This window comes from Sorex fumeus, unplaced genomic scaffold, assembly GCF_029834395.1.
Source record: "Sorex fumeus unplaced genomic scaffold, SorFum_2.1 ptg000002l, whole genome shotgun sequence".
Lineage (NCBI taxonomy): Eukaryota > Metazoa > Chordata > Mammalia > Eulipotyphla > Soricidae > Sorex > Sorex fumeus.
In genome coordinates this window covers 19,685,143-19,701,228 of record NW_026606059.1, presented here as the reverse complement: position 1 = coordinate 19,701,228, position 16,086 = coordinate 19,685,143, and the positions used below count along the sequence as shown (strand labels likewise).

General features: G+C 47.7%; 1 protein-coding gene and 1 pseudogene across 1 annotated transcript in view; one reads left to right on the top strand and one right to left on the bottom strand.

The window, feature by feature from the left end:
* Positions 1–945: 945 nt before the first annotated feature.
* LOC130021858 (spliceosome-associated protein CWC15 homolog) lies at positions 946–2,159 on the bottom strand (annotated as a pseudogene).
* A 4,807-nt stretch (positions 2,160–6,966) lies between these two features.
* The window catches only part of ZBTB10 (zinc finger and BTB domain containing 10), a 34,967-nt gene continuing 25,847 nt past the window's right edge, over positions 6,967–16,086 (top strand). The window contains exon 1 of the mRNA XM_056112124.1: positions 6,967–8,004. Coding sequence (XP_055968099.1) covers positions 6,967–8,004 — 1,038 coding nt within the window. The remainder of the gene's footprint in view (positions 8,005–16,086) is intronic.

Below are 16,086 nucleotides of genomic sequence, written 5' to 3'. Positions count from 1 at the left end.
AAGGAAAAGAACGAACATAGATCTCTTTGCCCGAAGTCCTGTGGGGAAAACAACACTGATTATCAAAGTTTCGTTTCCTACCTAAAGCATAGCCCTTTTTGTGTGTGTTTGTTTCTGACACATCAGGAGGTGCTCAGGGCTTACTCCTGGCTTTGCATTCAGGGATCACTTCTGATGATGCTCAGGGGACCACATGGGTTACTGGGGATTGAAGCCAGACAGATTCTTGAAAGGCAAGCACCAAACCGGCTGTACTGTCTTCCTGGCCCAAATTAAGTTACCTTTCATTGATTTATTTATTTCAGTATAAATTATATGAAACAATGAAGTATATTAACAAAGCTTTCTAAAAACTAAAATTCTACTATTAAGGCATCTTCCCTATTCTGGTTTGGGGCCATTATTGGTGATAACGGGGAACATGAGGGGTCACGTTTGGTGGTACCAGGAGTGATACTTCCCAATATTGCCAAACGTGGCCCATACTGAGTGACTTCTTTGTATGCTCCTTCATGCAAAGCATGTGCTCCAGATCTGAGCCATCGCCACCCTCAGCTAACAGCCTTATTAAACTCCCTTCATGAATAACTTTCCATTTTAAACATTCTGTTGCCCGTGGCTCGTTGAAGTGGTGAATGAGGGAAGCAGAGTTGACAAAAGAGTGCCTCCACCTTTTCTGCTCAACCCACCTCAGCCAAGGGCTGGGGGTAGCGCCTGGCCTAGATCAGGGCAGCCCCATCCCTAGCACAGGTGTGCCAAGACGAGGCGAAAATAAAGGAGGTCACTTTAAAATGGAAACTGACAGGAGGGAAAAAAGGAGAAATGTGTTCGAGAGGAGACGCAGGCAGCAAAAACTCTGAGACAAGCAACTGAGATGCACATGCTAGGGAGAACTCAGGCTGCAAGAGCAAGTCCCCAATGACTTTTGGGGATTGTTTTTTGTTTTTACGTTTTACAGTCTTTAATGAAGCACATATAACTTTTTGTTCCAATGTAATGTATCACTGACAACTGCTTTGTCTTCTGATCCTTTGAGCCCTTTACACAGTTCTTGGAAACACCTTCCTACCTTCTTTTAACTTTGAAGGTGGTTTGAGGCCGGGAGGGGCCGATGAGATTGAGAAGGTTGCTGCTGGAATATTTTTCCATATGAATTCTTCCTTTTTCAGTGTTTTAACTTGGCCCTCCCTGACCTGCTTCTGAGTTCTTCCTTTCTTACGCTTTCCCAGTTCTGCATCAAGTACCATCATCCTCACTCTCTTCAAAATGTTCCTCATCCGTGAGAGGCTCTTTCGCATTGAAGTTGGCAGCAGGAATCTGATCTAACGAGGCTGCTATGCCACTGGAGAGGTTGTACGTTCCTGGGTTGGGTGATCTCGGGTTTTCACTCTGGCAGCGGTATTCTCTCTCACCCTTCTCCAGCTCTCTCCCGAAGACACAGTTCTGAACCACTCCAGGGGCATCCTGAGTGGTGTGTATTTTGTCTTTGGATGAGAAGGTAAGTCTCTGCTTGAACACTGTTTGGGAGTTGGCCCCAATACTTTCTCCTTTCCCTCGCTCGTCTTTGAGGCTCTCCAGCACTGCTTCCGACCAACCCCAGCTGCCAGTCCTAGCCCTACAGATGTATCACGTGAGGCTCATTGCATCGGCCAAGATGCAAAGCAGCAAACCTCCCCACCTCTGACCGACACCATTCCTGCTCCAGACGGGGTTGGAGTTTTTATGCAATGCCTCCCAATGTTTTTGGGGGGTAGGGGGCACACCTGGCTGTGCTCAGGGATCACTCCTGGTGGGGATAGGGACCAGCTGAGATGCAGGGGATCAAACTCAGATGGGCTCTGTGCGGGGGCAAGTGCCCTACCTGCTGTACTCTCTCTCTAGCCCCTCTTCCAAAACCCCTGGAGTTTTGCATACACAAAAGTTAATCTGAACATTTGTCATCGGAAAGCCCTGCACAACTGATGGCCTTTTAATAATGTCACCTCTTGCCCTGCTGACAGTCTTTTCACAATCTCCTGAACTTTTCTGTGGCTTCTCCTTTTCTGAGGGACCTTTCTCTGGGTGTGGCCTTGGATTTCTGCACCTGGATGGCGCCTCAGTTTCTCTTCTCCAAAAAGCTTAAGGTTTTTGTGTGTCGAAGGGATGTAGTCTTCATGCATTTTGGCTACTTCGGGGCTAGGTAATGTCTTCTTAAATTTTTATTATTTCCCTAAAAGTGCATTACCAGGATCCCCACACCTATCTCCCTACAATAATTCCAATGTGCTCTAGGTATCATGGCTGTTAGTATATAAATCCAGAACTTAAAGTATGTACTCAATAAATATTAATTGAATTTTTTTTTGCTATGAATGTTTAAATGCTCTTTTTGTTATTTTTGGACCACACCAGTGCTGTGTGGAGCTTACTCCTGGCTCTGTGCTCAGATATCATTCCTGGCAGGTGGTGGGGTGGCGTGGTATGCTGGGAATTGAATCCAGGCTGAACACCTTCAAGGCAAACACCTTACCTGCTGTACTATCTTTCCTGCCCGCTTCTTTTAGCTTCATCAAAGAACTTCAAGCAGGTCTGTTAAACTTTTTTTGCACTTAGGTTTCTCCATTGATTAAGTAAGATTATCACATCCACACTGATTTGACTTATGACGAGGTTGTATGAAGGAACTACAATACATTATAAATAGTGCTCATGATATATTATTTATATCTTACTATATCTCACTCACACGGCAAAGCCTGGCAAGCCACTCGTGATGTATTCAATACGCCAAACACAGTAACAAGTCTCACGATGGAGACGTTACTGGGCCCGCTCGAACACATCGATGAACAGCGGGAAGACAGGACAGAACAGGACCACTATATAATTATCATTGCTGTATTTGCTTAAAGCTGTTGAGATATTATGGCCATTCCAAAAGTTGTCCATATTTATACCTACAACCTGATAAAATTAGAGTATTTAGTCACTAAACTATCACTACAATCTGTGTCATAAACATTACTAGCACCTCCAGCAGTCTCTATTCTCGGGGACTTTATTTTGGTTCATGACATGTCAATCCCACAGATGGAAACACCAGAACCCAAGGCTGTTGTCCGTAGAACCAAGTAGGCCAAGTACCTCTGCCAAGGTGTAGTAGGACCTACAGTGAGGTTCCAACCAAAAATGCAGTGAACAAGACAGCAGTTCAGCAACACCAGTGTCACACTAGCGCGGTATCAAGGTGAGCCACCAGTTTATACAGCCTAAAGTGAAATCAGTAGACACATGGGTTGGGGATGTCCCATTCCTGAGGGGTTCCCCTGCAACCATAAGGGGGAATACCCTTAAGGATGGTAGAACCCCAACAGTAAAAAATAGGGGGTAGAGGGGAGATCAGATCCCTACTTGCTGCTAGTAGGAGATTGGAAGGGGTGGGGGAATTCTTAAAAACTCCACTCACTGACTAGGAGATCCCCTTCTGTCACCCGAAGTTCCCCGTAGAGGGTATTACTCTGAGACCTTTGTGATCACGAACCCCTAGTGCTGTGTTTCTGGTTTGATGACAGATTATCTACGTGCAAGTGTAAAATGAGTTAAAGAATGCTCATAGACATAAACTATAAGCCCACACGATTCGCGTATTAGGAGTTCAGTGATCCTGGAATTAATAGCTGTACCACTTTTCCATGTTTAAAATCTCGTACTTGTTTAAACATAATTTCAGGAAGAAGTGAATGTGGAGATTATAAAATATAAGGTGTGACTAAAAAAAAAAAAGACAGTCCTGATATAATGAACGCCATTTTTATTGATTCTGATAGTTCAAAGCAAACACCCAAATCATTATTTCCACATGATGATAGCATAAAGAGCATTTATTATTTATCTGAAAATTAAAATATTAAATGCTTTAGAAAGAAAATATTAAAAATGGAAATTACAATACTTTTTGGTTATTTAGTTCCATAGTACCAACATAAAAAAATTCTCGGGGTGGGGGGGGACAGGGCATTTAGGCCACATTAGGCAGTGCCAGAGATAAAGCAGATTTGACTACATCTGAGGCAAGCACGTAACCCCGTGTACTATCTCTCTGGCCCATAACATTAGTGAATTGTATGGAAAATGCTTTAAATGCTTTAAAAGTTCACTTCAAAACATTAAAACAAATGGCACTTTATTAAAAATTCTACACACCACCCTTAAAAAACGCGATTTTATTATTTTCTAAATTTTGTAGGGGAGGGAGAAACACCTGGTGATGCTCCCTTGAACTAAAACTCCAGCACGCAAGCACACACTTCATCCCTTTCAGATAGCTCCTGGCTCCCCTAAATGATATTTAAATATGTCAGTAAAAGATTTGCGTTTATAGCTAATCTTGAAAGACACACCACATCTACACTGTCTATTAAAATGTTCAAATAGGTATTTCGGAAGAGAACAAAGATCAAAAAACTAGAGGGTGTGAAAAACTGTAACACATACTCTTTAGAAAACATAATTTTTCATTAATACATGATGCTGCTTCCTTCCCCCCCCCCCCCCCCCCCCCCCCCCCCCGCGCTTGAGCTTACTTCTGGCTCTGCGCTGGGGGGATCACCCCTGGCAGTGTTGGGAGGACCTATATAATGTAAAGTTTATCAAACAACCATCTCTAAATATAAAAAGCCATGTGCATTTCTTTGCATATCCTAATATACATTCATGTTAAGAAAAACAAGTGCCTTATCATATAAATCCTTTTCCTTGCATTCACCATTTATCCTGAATACACTTTGAGTTGGCGATTAAACTTTTAACGTATTTTTCTTATTTTGTTGGTGGTGGGGCCCCACACCAGGCTGTGTTCAGGGCTTCCACCTGGCTCTGCTCTCAAGGCTCACTCTTGCCTGGGCCCCGGGGAGGAACCATACCATACCATACCGGGGTGCTGGAGACCAAACCCCGGTCGGCCACGTGCAAGGCAGAAGCACCACCTACCTCTCCAAGCCCTTAGTGTATTCCTAAGAAGAGTAGAGCACAGTTAAACATCCTTTCCTTCCCCTGAAATAGCAGCTTCAAATTCAAAAACAATTTTTTTTCCTTTTTAAATTTGCTTCACATTTAGACACACAGTTCAACGCAACTCTCAGCTCTTCAGAAAACGGCCCACCTCCGGGGCCTTAAGTGCCTTGCCAAAAGGGCAGGACCACACAAGGGCTCTCTGCGTTGGAAAAGACCCTTCTGAAAAAAACCTCCAGCATTTCCCAAGCATCTCCTCTGCAGCCCCCCCCCCCTCCCCGCGCTCGCTCGGCCGGCGGTTCCCAATTCCTCCCCGTAAAGAGCCCGCGAGAAGCCGGGAGTCGGGATCCGCTCGCGACCGCCCTCGTCGGAGCCGCACGCCGCGCGCGCTCCTCCTCTCCTTCCCCGGGGCCCGGGGAAAACCCTCCCTAATATTTATAACGTTATGACATACTGTAATACTCACAAGGTGGTTTGGTCGGAGTATAAACACGGCCGCGCTTATCTGATTGGCTGCCGGTGATGTAACACCCATGTCAATACTTCCCCGGGAACGCACGTGTTCGACCTTTTATTGAAATTTCCCATTCGCCGCGGCGGCCAAGGAGACCCACTCGGGCCGCCGGTGCCTTGTGTGTTTTTTTTTTTTTGGCCTCGCCGGAGCCCCGGTCGCCCGCGGCTCGCCCCGCGCGCACAATAGCGGCCGTGCCGGCGGCGTGGCAGCTCCTCGCGTGGAAAAAAAAAAAAAGGAAAACACCAAACCAAACCAAAAAAAAAAAATAGCAAAAATCGGGGCTTGGTTGGGGAGGTGTCGGGGGAGAAGGAGGAGGAAGAGGAGGAGGGGGGGGTGAGGCCGCCCCCAGGTTCCTGGCTTTGTGAACAAGGCAACAGCATTGAAGTTCCCCTTCCCGGGGGCGCCCACCCCAGCCCCCCACCCACCCGGGCCAAGGACAAGGCGGGCGGACCCCCCCAAGTCCCAGGTGAACTCGTGGCGAGCGCCGGGGGCCGCCGCACGGGTCCGGGCGACCGCCTGACACTCGCCAGCTGTTTGTCCCCGCGCCCCTCCCGCCCCCTCCCTCCTTCCCCTCCCGGGGACCCCCAGCCGCCCGCCCGGCCGGCCCCGCGCTGCCCCCGCCCCTCGGCCCACTTCCTTCCCCCCCCACCCCACCCCAGCCCAGCCCAGCGGCCGCACCCCCCGCCCCCGCCCCCGGGCCGGAGGCGCCTGGCCCGGCCCCTTTTCCCCCCGGTCCCCGGGCGCCCCCAGCCCGGCCCAGCCCGGCCCAGCCCGGCCCAGCCCCAAGCCCAGCCCCCCTCCCCCCGCCGCCCGGCCCCCACCCTTTCCCCCTCCAGCGGTTACTGCTACCCCGGTGCATTGTGGGCGCACGGGCCGTTGTTCATTTGCCATTCGACCTCCGCCAGGGCCTGGTCGGACGGAAACGCTCGGCCGGCTTTATTGTCGCTCGGCGATGTGGCGGCGCGCCGCGCTCTGAGCGTGCCCGGGGCCCGCAGCGGCTGGGCGGCCGGCGGCGGCGGCGGCGGCGGGAGCGGGAGCGGCGGCGGCGGCGGCGGCGGGAGCTCTCGGCGCGCCCGGGGCCAAGCGGCGCGGGGGGGAAACCGCGCGGGGCGGGGGACGCGGCGGGGCTCCCCCCTCCCCCCGCAACGCCGCCGCTTCAACTTCCCAGGCCCCACGCGCTCCCGGGGCTCGCGCGCCTCGCCGCGCCGCCGCCCCCTCCCTCCGCGCGGGACGCCCGTGGGGTGCAGCAGGCAGGACCGGGAGGCGGCGGCGGCGGCGGCGGCGGCGGACGCGTGAGCACAGCGGCAGCAGCAGCGGCGGCGGGAGGGCGAGGCCGAGCCCCGCGAGAGCCGAGCGCCGCCGCGGGCGGGGGCGGGGGAGCGCGCGGGACGCGGCCGGGCACGAGCCGGGGGGTGCACCGGGCGGCGGCGGCGGTGGTGGCGGCGGCGGCGCGCGCGCGCGCCATGTCGTTCAGTGAAATGAACCGCAGGACGCTGGCGTTCCGAGGAGGCGGGTTGGTCCCCGCCAGCGGCGGCGGCGGCGGCGGCGGCTCCTCGTCCACGAACAATAACGCGGGCGGCGAGGCCGCGGCTTGGCCGCCGCCGCCGCCGCCGCGAGCGCCGTGGCCCCCGCAGCTCAATGGGCGGGGGGCCGACGAGGAAGCGGAACCCGAGGGCCTGGAGCCCCACGACCCGGAGGCCGCCGCGGCCGCCGCCAACGAGAGCCCCGCGTCGCCGCTGCCCCCGGACGCGGCCGGCCCCACCTCGCTGGGCGGCGGCGGCGCTGGCGCTGGCGGCGTTGGCGGCGCGGGAGGCCCCCCGCTCGCCGAGAGGAACCGTCGGACCCTGGCCTTCCGCGGCGGCGGGGGGCTCGGCGGCCACCACCAGCAGCACCCCGCGAGCGCGGCGTGGCCCCCGCGCCCCTTGAACGGCCGCGGACCGGCCGCCGCCGCCGAGCTGGAGCTGGACGCGCTCGCCGAGGCCAAGGAGCTGCTGCCGGACGGCGCGTCCCTGAGCGACAGCACCGAGGACGACGAGGAAGGGGCGAGCCTGGGCGGCGACGGCAGCGGGCCGGAGGGCGGCGGCGGCGGCAGCAGCTGCGGCAGCGGCCGGCGCTCGGGCGCCGATGGCGGGGACGACGCGGAGGGCAGCGGCGCGGGCGACGGCGACGGTGGCGGTGGCGGCGGCGGCGTCCCGCACCTCCCGCTCGTGCGGCCCCAGTCGCTGCTGCAGAAGCTCCAGTGCTCCTTCCAGAGCGCCTGGCTCAAGGACTTCCCCTGGCTGCGCTACTCCCCGGACACGGGCCTGATGTTCTGCGGCTGGTGCCACCAGCCCCCCGAGGACGCCGGTGGCGGCGGCGGTGGCGGTGGCGGTGGAGGCGGGGACCTGCCTCCCGGCGGGGGCCACGACGAGCTGTCGCGCGGCACCCGCAACTTCAAGAAGACGCTGCTGCTGAGACACCACGTCTCCGCCGAACACAAACTCCACGAAGCCAACGCCCAGGTAAACGCCGGCGCCGCAGGACGCGTGGGCCCGGCCGGGATGGGGGGTGGGGGGTGGGGGGAGTTGGGGGGCTGGGGGAGGGGGTGGGGAGCGAGGAGGAGGGGGGGAGTCGGAGCCTGGGAACAAGTTCCCCCCCCCCAAGTTAGAGCTGGAGGCGGTGGGGGGCGGGGGAGGGAAGTGGGGGGCGGGGATGCGGGGTCTGGGGTAGGGGGGAAGGATGGGGCGACCGTTTTGCAAGTCGTGACGCCCCTGGTGTGCGTGTTGTGCGTGTGTGTTTCTGTGTGTGTGTGTGTGTGTGTGTGTGTGTGTGTGTGTGTCTTACAACGTCTCGGGGGCTTCTTTCTGGACGCCTGCTGCCGCCGCAGGAGAAGAAAGTTGAATGAAGCCGGGATTTGCAGGGTTTAATCCGAAAAGGTTGACTTTGTGGTCAGAAATTTATTAGCTGTGAGTTTCGAAAAAAGGCGGCCGCCGGCTGCTCCCAGGGCTTTTTTTTTTTTTAAAGCGTGCTTGGTGCAAAGTAAAATCTGGCAACTCTAACTCTTTGAAACGCGAGTGCAACAATTGCCCTAACCTTTGATGCGCCCCCCCCTCCCCATTTAGGGAAATGACCAAGCGAAAAGGCCAAGCGAAATGCTTTTTATATATGTGATGAAATTTTAGGGTCCTGCGAGGTTGGGCTGCTGCTGTGTGTTAATGTAGGGGGGAGATGTTGGGTTATAAGCACTTTTTTTTTTCCCTTGGAGCGTCACTACATCTTTGTGGAACTTTTTTTTTCAGAACTTGCTTTACTAGAGAGACACGCGCTTGGTAAATTACTGCAGGTTTTTTTTCTTTTTACTTCCTCCCACCCAGATTTCTCTGCTGAGATTTAAAGGGAAAATGATTTCTCTCTTTTCAGAAAGCTTCTACGTGGAGTTTACTTTAGATTTTGCCTATTGGAAGTGTTTCCCAAAGTCTTGGGAATTCATGAGTCTTAGAAAACCAGCAGTGCTCTATGTGGTTCTTGTTTTAGTTTTTATTCTCATGAGGCTTAACCATTTTCATCAAACAGATGTTGGTGGGAAATTTCAAAACGTTCAGACAGCCCGTGAGAGTGGGTGGAATTTACTTTTTAATTGATAGCTAACATTGATTTTTGGAAATCAGTTTTGATGTACAGATCTGTTTATCGAGAGTTATTTTTGCAGTTAAGATTACAAGTACCGATTAATTAGGTGTGCTGTTGAGTAAAGTCATAGCACAGAAATTTCTCTTAAGTGACGGCTTTAAAGCAAGGGTGATTTGTGTGGACAGTGGCGATAGTTTTTGCACAGATTTTGGTTGCCTAAGCTCTAGAAAGGAAGGTCGCTTAAAGATAGAAAGTCCTGGTAGGGTAAGTAAATTGTCCTCTGTCTTAAGAGTCCTTGATTGAGCACTGAGACTAGGGCCTATAATGAATGTTGTAATGGGAAAAGGCAGGGTTTGGAGTAAACCTTGAATATGGGTTCCCATCTCAGTGTTCTGCAGAGACTAGCCTTGTGGGTTTGGGCAGTGAAGTAAAATAGGAATGACATTTCCTAGTCTTCCCTGACTCTACAAATTATTTTCTTCCCATTTTACAGACAGTAGTCCCAGGTTTTTTAAGGGGTAGATAACGTAAGGTATTCTTGAGGTTAAGTTATTCTCTTTAAGAAGAGAATGTATTAAATCATGCTGAGTTGGCTGGACAATCTTAAGAGGAAAACTTGGAATGATCTTTTCGAACGTAGTGTGAGGCTGTTTTACTCCTCAACATAATCTCAGTAGGCAATTCTGATTGGGAATGCAAATTATAACTAGCTGCTTAGTGAACCTGAAATCTGAGGAAGTTAATTGGATAACCATGTAAATCTACATAAGGTTATCCAATTAACTTCCTCAGGCACCTAGCTGGATGAGGGAATTTATTCCTAGGTAGAACCATTCTAACTTTGATCTCTAAATTAACCCTCCTTTTACCCTTGACTCCTTGAAAACACCCCCTCTCCTCCCCCTTTTAAGGTAAACTGCACAGCGACCCCTTTCTCTGGACTTTTTCTGAGCACAAACAGTTTAGTAAGTCTTTGTCTAAGGCTGTGTATTAGTTCTCTTGAGTAGATTTTGATGTTTTGTTTGAGTTGTTCCTAATCATTTTTCTATTTTCATTCTAACTAATCTGGGTTAGGGATCACTTGCTGTGGCCCACAGGTACCCTCAGTTACCTCTTTGTCTTGCTAATGAAACCGTGGGTTCAAGAACTGGCTTCCTACTGGCTCAGGTCACTTTTTTTTTTCCCCCCTCCACTGCTCTGTAGCCCTCGATTTCCCGTAGGAGGCAGTATAATACAGCCTGAGAGCAGTCAGACTTGAAGGCGAGTCCTAATCCTCTACTTTCTTCTTGGCAAGTGAAGGAGCCGCCTACTTTTAGTTTCTAAATATATGCAAAGCATATCTGCCAGCTTGTAATCTCATTAAGTGATAACCATTATCAATCATTTACTTATTTTAATCTCATAGCTATAACAAGATGTGGAGTTGGTGTGCCTGCGTGTTGTGTGTCAGGATTCTAGTTTGTCATTTTGGAAGGCACTTTTCTGAGGGAACCGGGGCCTGTCTAGAGAGGACATTGGCTCCCCTTTGCTTCCCTGCAGGTTTTCCTTAAACATTGAGATTTGTCGTGCTGGTTTTCTCGGTTTCATGGATTATTTCACATTGAGTTTCTCCTGTCTTATAAGTGTTGAAGTAAGAGTTCTGGCACTACTTCATCATATTCTTTTAAATGTTTGTCATTTTTCTCCGGTGGTTGCTCATGGGAAAGGCTGCAGGTGAGCTTCTGAACCTCCAAACGTTCTATTTAATAGCTCTCAGTATTTATAAAGATGTAAAGGACAGCGGAGATCTTTAGTAACAACTGTCTTTGTCTAGTCAGTTCAGATTTCCAGTTCATTCAGGATTTGTCCGTTTGAAAACTTCAAAACTTCAAAATTACTGTGATAATCATTACCACTTTATTTTTGATTCAGATCACTGTTTTAATTGTGAAATTTTCATAGCCTAAAATATTCTGCCTTCCTTGCTAGAAAGTAAATACCAAATACGAATCAGTGATGGGACTAAAGTTTCTAAAGGTTAAATAGACTTACTAGCCTTCTTTGCATTTGCCAAAAGACTCAAAGGTTAATGCATTTGTTCTTGACAGTTTAGGAAGAAAGTCTGAAACAAGTTTTTACTGAGAAGTGAGATACTAGAGGTGAGCCTGTGCATGAGGATTGGATTCTTTTTCTTTCTCAGAATACTTCAATTAGGTTGATGTAGGGCGCTGGAAATAAGCCCAAAACATTTTTCTGCCCTCGAGGAACTTAGAGTCTAAGGAGAGACTAACACAAAATGATAAATAAGTGAGAAGTATTCTGAGACGACAATGAAAACTAGCAACCTTTTTTGGGGGGAGCACACCCAGTGCTCAAGGGCTACTCCCAGCTTAGTTTTGGGGGGGTCCCTACCCCAGTGCTAAGGAAATCATGAGGTGTGGGGAATCAAACCAGTCCTCTTGCATACAGAGCTTGCACTCGGTGTGTTGAGCTCCCGCTCTAGCCCTTAGGAAGCTCTTCTTAAGGGGAGAAACTTGTAGAATTGGTTGTTGAACTTCATTTTGTCAAAAGAATAGGTGTAAAACTCGAAAAGGGGGGCATTCCAGGCAATACTGCAGTTGGAAGCAGTAGGAGCAGAATGAAAACTAATACCTTGTGTGTCTGCAGAGTGGAGATAGCCTCAGGCATCCCACTGAGGAGAATGTAAAATCAGGCTTCACCAGGTAACTCCACAGCAATGGTTGTGTTAATGTGACACACCAATCTTGTGTTAAAAATGGTTGATTTTTCTCTTTAATACTCAGGCAGGCTATTAATAGCATTTTTAAGCAAAGAAAAATCATGATGAAAATAAGTTTAATGGTGCCTTTTTATTCTAGTTTTTAATTTTAGAAACTTACTTACAAGACTGTTAATGGTAGGGTTTCATGCAGACAATATTCCTGCACACACCCTTCACCAGCATGTCCCTGCCCCTCAATTAAACGCCCCCCCCCCCACACACACACACACATACCGTGTTACTTGCATTTTCAAGGTATCCCTGGAGTGTGTATGGGGATTTAGAACTAAAAAGAGTTGGTGCGTCATCAGTAGTGTTAGTGTTGTCTAGGTGTCATAATCAAGGAAGTCACTCCCCTCCCCCAGCCCCAAGTTAGAACATCTGTGAACAGAACTTACACTGGGGAGGAAAGATGTCACCATTCAAAGAGACCAGGGATTATCAGAAAACATAAAGGAGACCTTCCTGACTTTCTCTCTACCCACTGTTAGAATCCGTCAGTAGAATCAGCAGGCGTTTATCTGCCATAACATTGGCTGTGGCCTTGTTTGTGGTCATTCTAGAAGTTAAATTTTTTTTCCCCAAAAAAACTGAATTTGGAAGTAAAAATTGATGTGGCTGTGCTCTCATGATGCAGCCTATGCCCCGCAGTGATGCCGAGAGTGATCCCTGAGCACAGTGGGGAGTATGGGCACAGCTGGCCATGTTCTGTCCAACTCTGCCACACCTGTCCCCATACAGTTCCAGTAGATCATTTTAACAAAAATAGTTAAGGATTTTTGTTTATTGCTTCCAGTTTACACTTTTGATGTTTTTGTTAGATAAATGGCTTCTGCTAATCCAATATCAAAAGAAGAGTAAAAACTGAGAAGGGGGGATGGTTAGCTCACAGCATTTATTTATTTATTCTTGGTAATTTACAAATTGGCCACAGATGGCTTCTGTTTGTTGCAACTGAAGTTTCCTCTCCCACTCCTCATCAGAATAGTAGGGAGACTAGGTGGTAGTCTTGGAAGCACTAATTGGGTCGTGGGGTGATCTAGCTCTCCCAGCTAGAACACCATTTCTTTCTCTTTTCTTTCTTCACCCAGGTCCCCATTTAGTTAACCACTCATTCTATTCATTTTCCTTTCTGAATATTTTTTCATGCTCTGCCTTGGGCACACCCCTCCCCAATAATGCCCATTTCCCCCTAAGGTCCTTGTGTTTTGCAAGTATGTTGCATTATTAACAGTTGCTTCCTAACTGGTCACAGTATCTGCAGTCATTGTCCTGATAATGAATCCTGCAAAGTTGCCGCCACAGTCATCTCCTGTGTCTGCTAATCCTTTCAGATCACTCTTCTAAAGCTGCAAGGCACCTTAAGAGGAGTGATTCTTAATCTTGTGGGGATTTCTTGAAAATTTGGTGAAAGCTATAGATACTCAGCTTCAAAAATGTTCATGCGTGCACATGTGCATTTAAGGCTCCTGGAAGCTGTCTTGATTCTTCACCCCCACCCTCTTGCTACCTCTTGCTATGCCATTGGATTAGATTGCTTCATCTCACCGACCTTATCAACCTTACCACCCTTCTACTTTAAGATTCTGCTCAGTCTTCAACAAACATTTTATGCCTTTGCCTCCAAAGAACTGGATTAGATCTATACATCCTTTCAGCGCTCTTTAAATACCTTGTTTGCACACTCCTTCATCCTTTAGTACTTAAGTCTCCCCCATTAATTTAATAACAGCAAATTGAGAACAGAATTTGTGTCCCAGATGCAGAACCTGGTTAGAGATTCATCAAATTCTTATTTCATAAATTCAGGATTTTTCAAGCTTTGGGGAACCTTTTCAAACTCTGTAAATAAAATATATATGGATTTTTAAACTCTCCCTGGAAATAAATGAAAAGATAATAATAGCGATTGAATTGAATGAAAACCTTTATATAATCTCGAATTTAATTCCTAGGTATCTTCCTAATGTAAAATTATTTTGCTTACTGACATCTTCCCAAATAAGTGAAAAACACAGTGTATGTATACATGCATGCGTATTATATATGTACACACATATATACTTAAAAGTCTTTTGTCTTATTTGTTTTTGTAGTCTACAAGACACATCTTAAGATCTTGTTTAGCCAATTTGGAGTAATCTGGGCTAAGTTGCTGCTTCCTTTTTAGGAAAGGGAATAGGAAAAAAAAATTCCAGAACCAGTTCTAGAAATGTGTAATCCTTCTCATTAAAATTTTTACTTACCTGTGATATCTTACCAATATACAGATAGACGATGAATGTTAGAAGAACCAGAAATACGGCACACTAGAACTTAAGGAACTACTTACAGATTTGTCTTCAGTACTGGTAATGTCACCCTTTAGTTAGCTCAGCAAAATAGTGAGAGCTTTATTTTATTTTATTTTTAAGATTTTTATTATTGAATCACTGTGGGATAGACTGTGGGCAAAGCTGTGCGTGATTAGTTTGTCGTGGAGTTCCAATCCCCACCCCTCCACCACTGTACATTTCCCAGTACCAGCCAGTGCCCCTAGTTTCCCTCCCACCTCTGTGGCAGCCACCTCTCTCTCTCTCTCTCTCTCTCTCTCTCTCTCTCTCTCTCTCTCTCTCTCTCTCCCTCCCTCCCCATCTCCCCCCCCCCCCATTTTAGTGCTTTGTCCTTAATTACCTGTTTTACTCAAATCCTCAATTGATGCTCTACTTGAAGAGTGCATTCTTATATACTTATAAACTCTTCATTGTGAAGGGCATATTTTAATAGTTGGCAACAATGCGTAAGACTCCAGTAGTGAAAAAGAAATTGCTGGTGTTGCTTCTGAGAGCAAAACATAAATGCTCTTATATAATAGCAATTAGGGAAGCGGTCGAATCGTTCATATAGTTTTGTGTCAATAAAGGAAGGGCAGATATTTTATTGGATGTTTCTCCCTTGCTTTTAAAACTTAGAACATTTGGTCTGATATCTGCAGAGAATTTTCAAAAAATCCTCGCCCAGAAAATTCAGACTGTAGCCTGAAATGATTACGTTACAGTAGCCATCTTTTTTGAAATGTCTTTTGAACTACTTGACATAGTTGTTGATTTGCAGATACTAATTGAGTGTGTCCATGAGGTGTATAACCTCAGGAAAGTTGCCAGATTTGGGTTTGTACTGAAGCTTCTTCCAAGTATTCGTACTGTTACCCATTGGAACTTTTCAACCAAATCGGCTTTTTGAAAACAAATAGGACATATTTGGTGAATCCTATTAAGTTTCATGCCTACACCAAAGACAGATTGTAATTTCTTGTAGAGAGGGGAGCATCGCTTAATAAATTAAAAAACTTTCTCGTAAAAGGATGATCAAGTGTATCATGTGATGCTTTTATAGAAAATTAACTGTAGCTATATGTGGTTTAATAGAGGCATCTTAGTATTGACTTAGTACATTATTTACACAAATCCTAAGTATTTCTGTCCTCTTTGCTCTAGATGGTTCAGAATTCTACTACATCCTGGTTTATTTACATTAAGATCTTAGGTTAACTATAATATTTTTTCCAACCCCAGTTACTTTCTCTGACAAACAGGAGAATGTTGAGGCTTTTGAATGTTCTTTATGTACTTCAGTCCTAACTCTTACCGTTTTCTTCTCTGAGGACTGGATGTTTTTCTTCAGACGAAAAACAGTTCATTAGAGCGGGGACCTTTGGTATGGTAGAATGTGAGGGAGGGGATGTTACAAGGCCGCTGTGCTCTTGAGGCACTGGGGCGATAAGGGAGGCTGCTGAGGGGTCAGTTAAAAATTAAAAGAAATGTTTCTAATTCCTGCGCTTCCTTCTCTGGTCATCATATAGTCCAGGTTTGTAGCTAGGGTTATCTGTATTCAGTTTCTCTGTGAAATAATAAAGTGTCCTGGATCATTAATATTTTAATTTTTCCAGATGACTTCTCATATCTGGAAAGTGTTACAAAAGCCCTTGGTCTTGGTTTCAGTCAGTTAATTGAGGTGAATTTCTGCTTGCCTTTCCAAGTCCAGTATTCATCTAGAGCCAATAAACTTAAAATTTTGCTAGCCATACCCATTAAGTGGCTAAATGAAGTTTTAATGTAATAGCAATCCTGGCAGTATTTGGAATATTGTTCCTTGAGAATTCTCTTGCAGTTCTGACAGCTGTGTTGTCTACTTTTCATTTTTTCCTCTCTCTCCTCTTCAAAAATATCAGTTT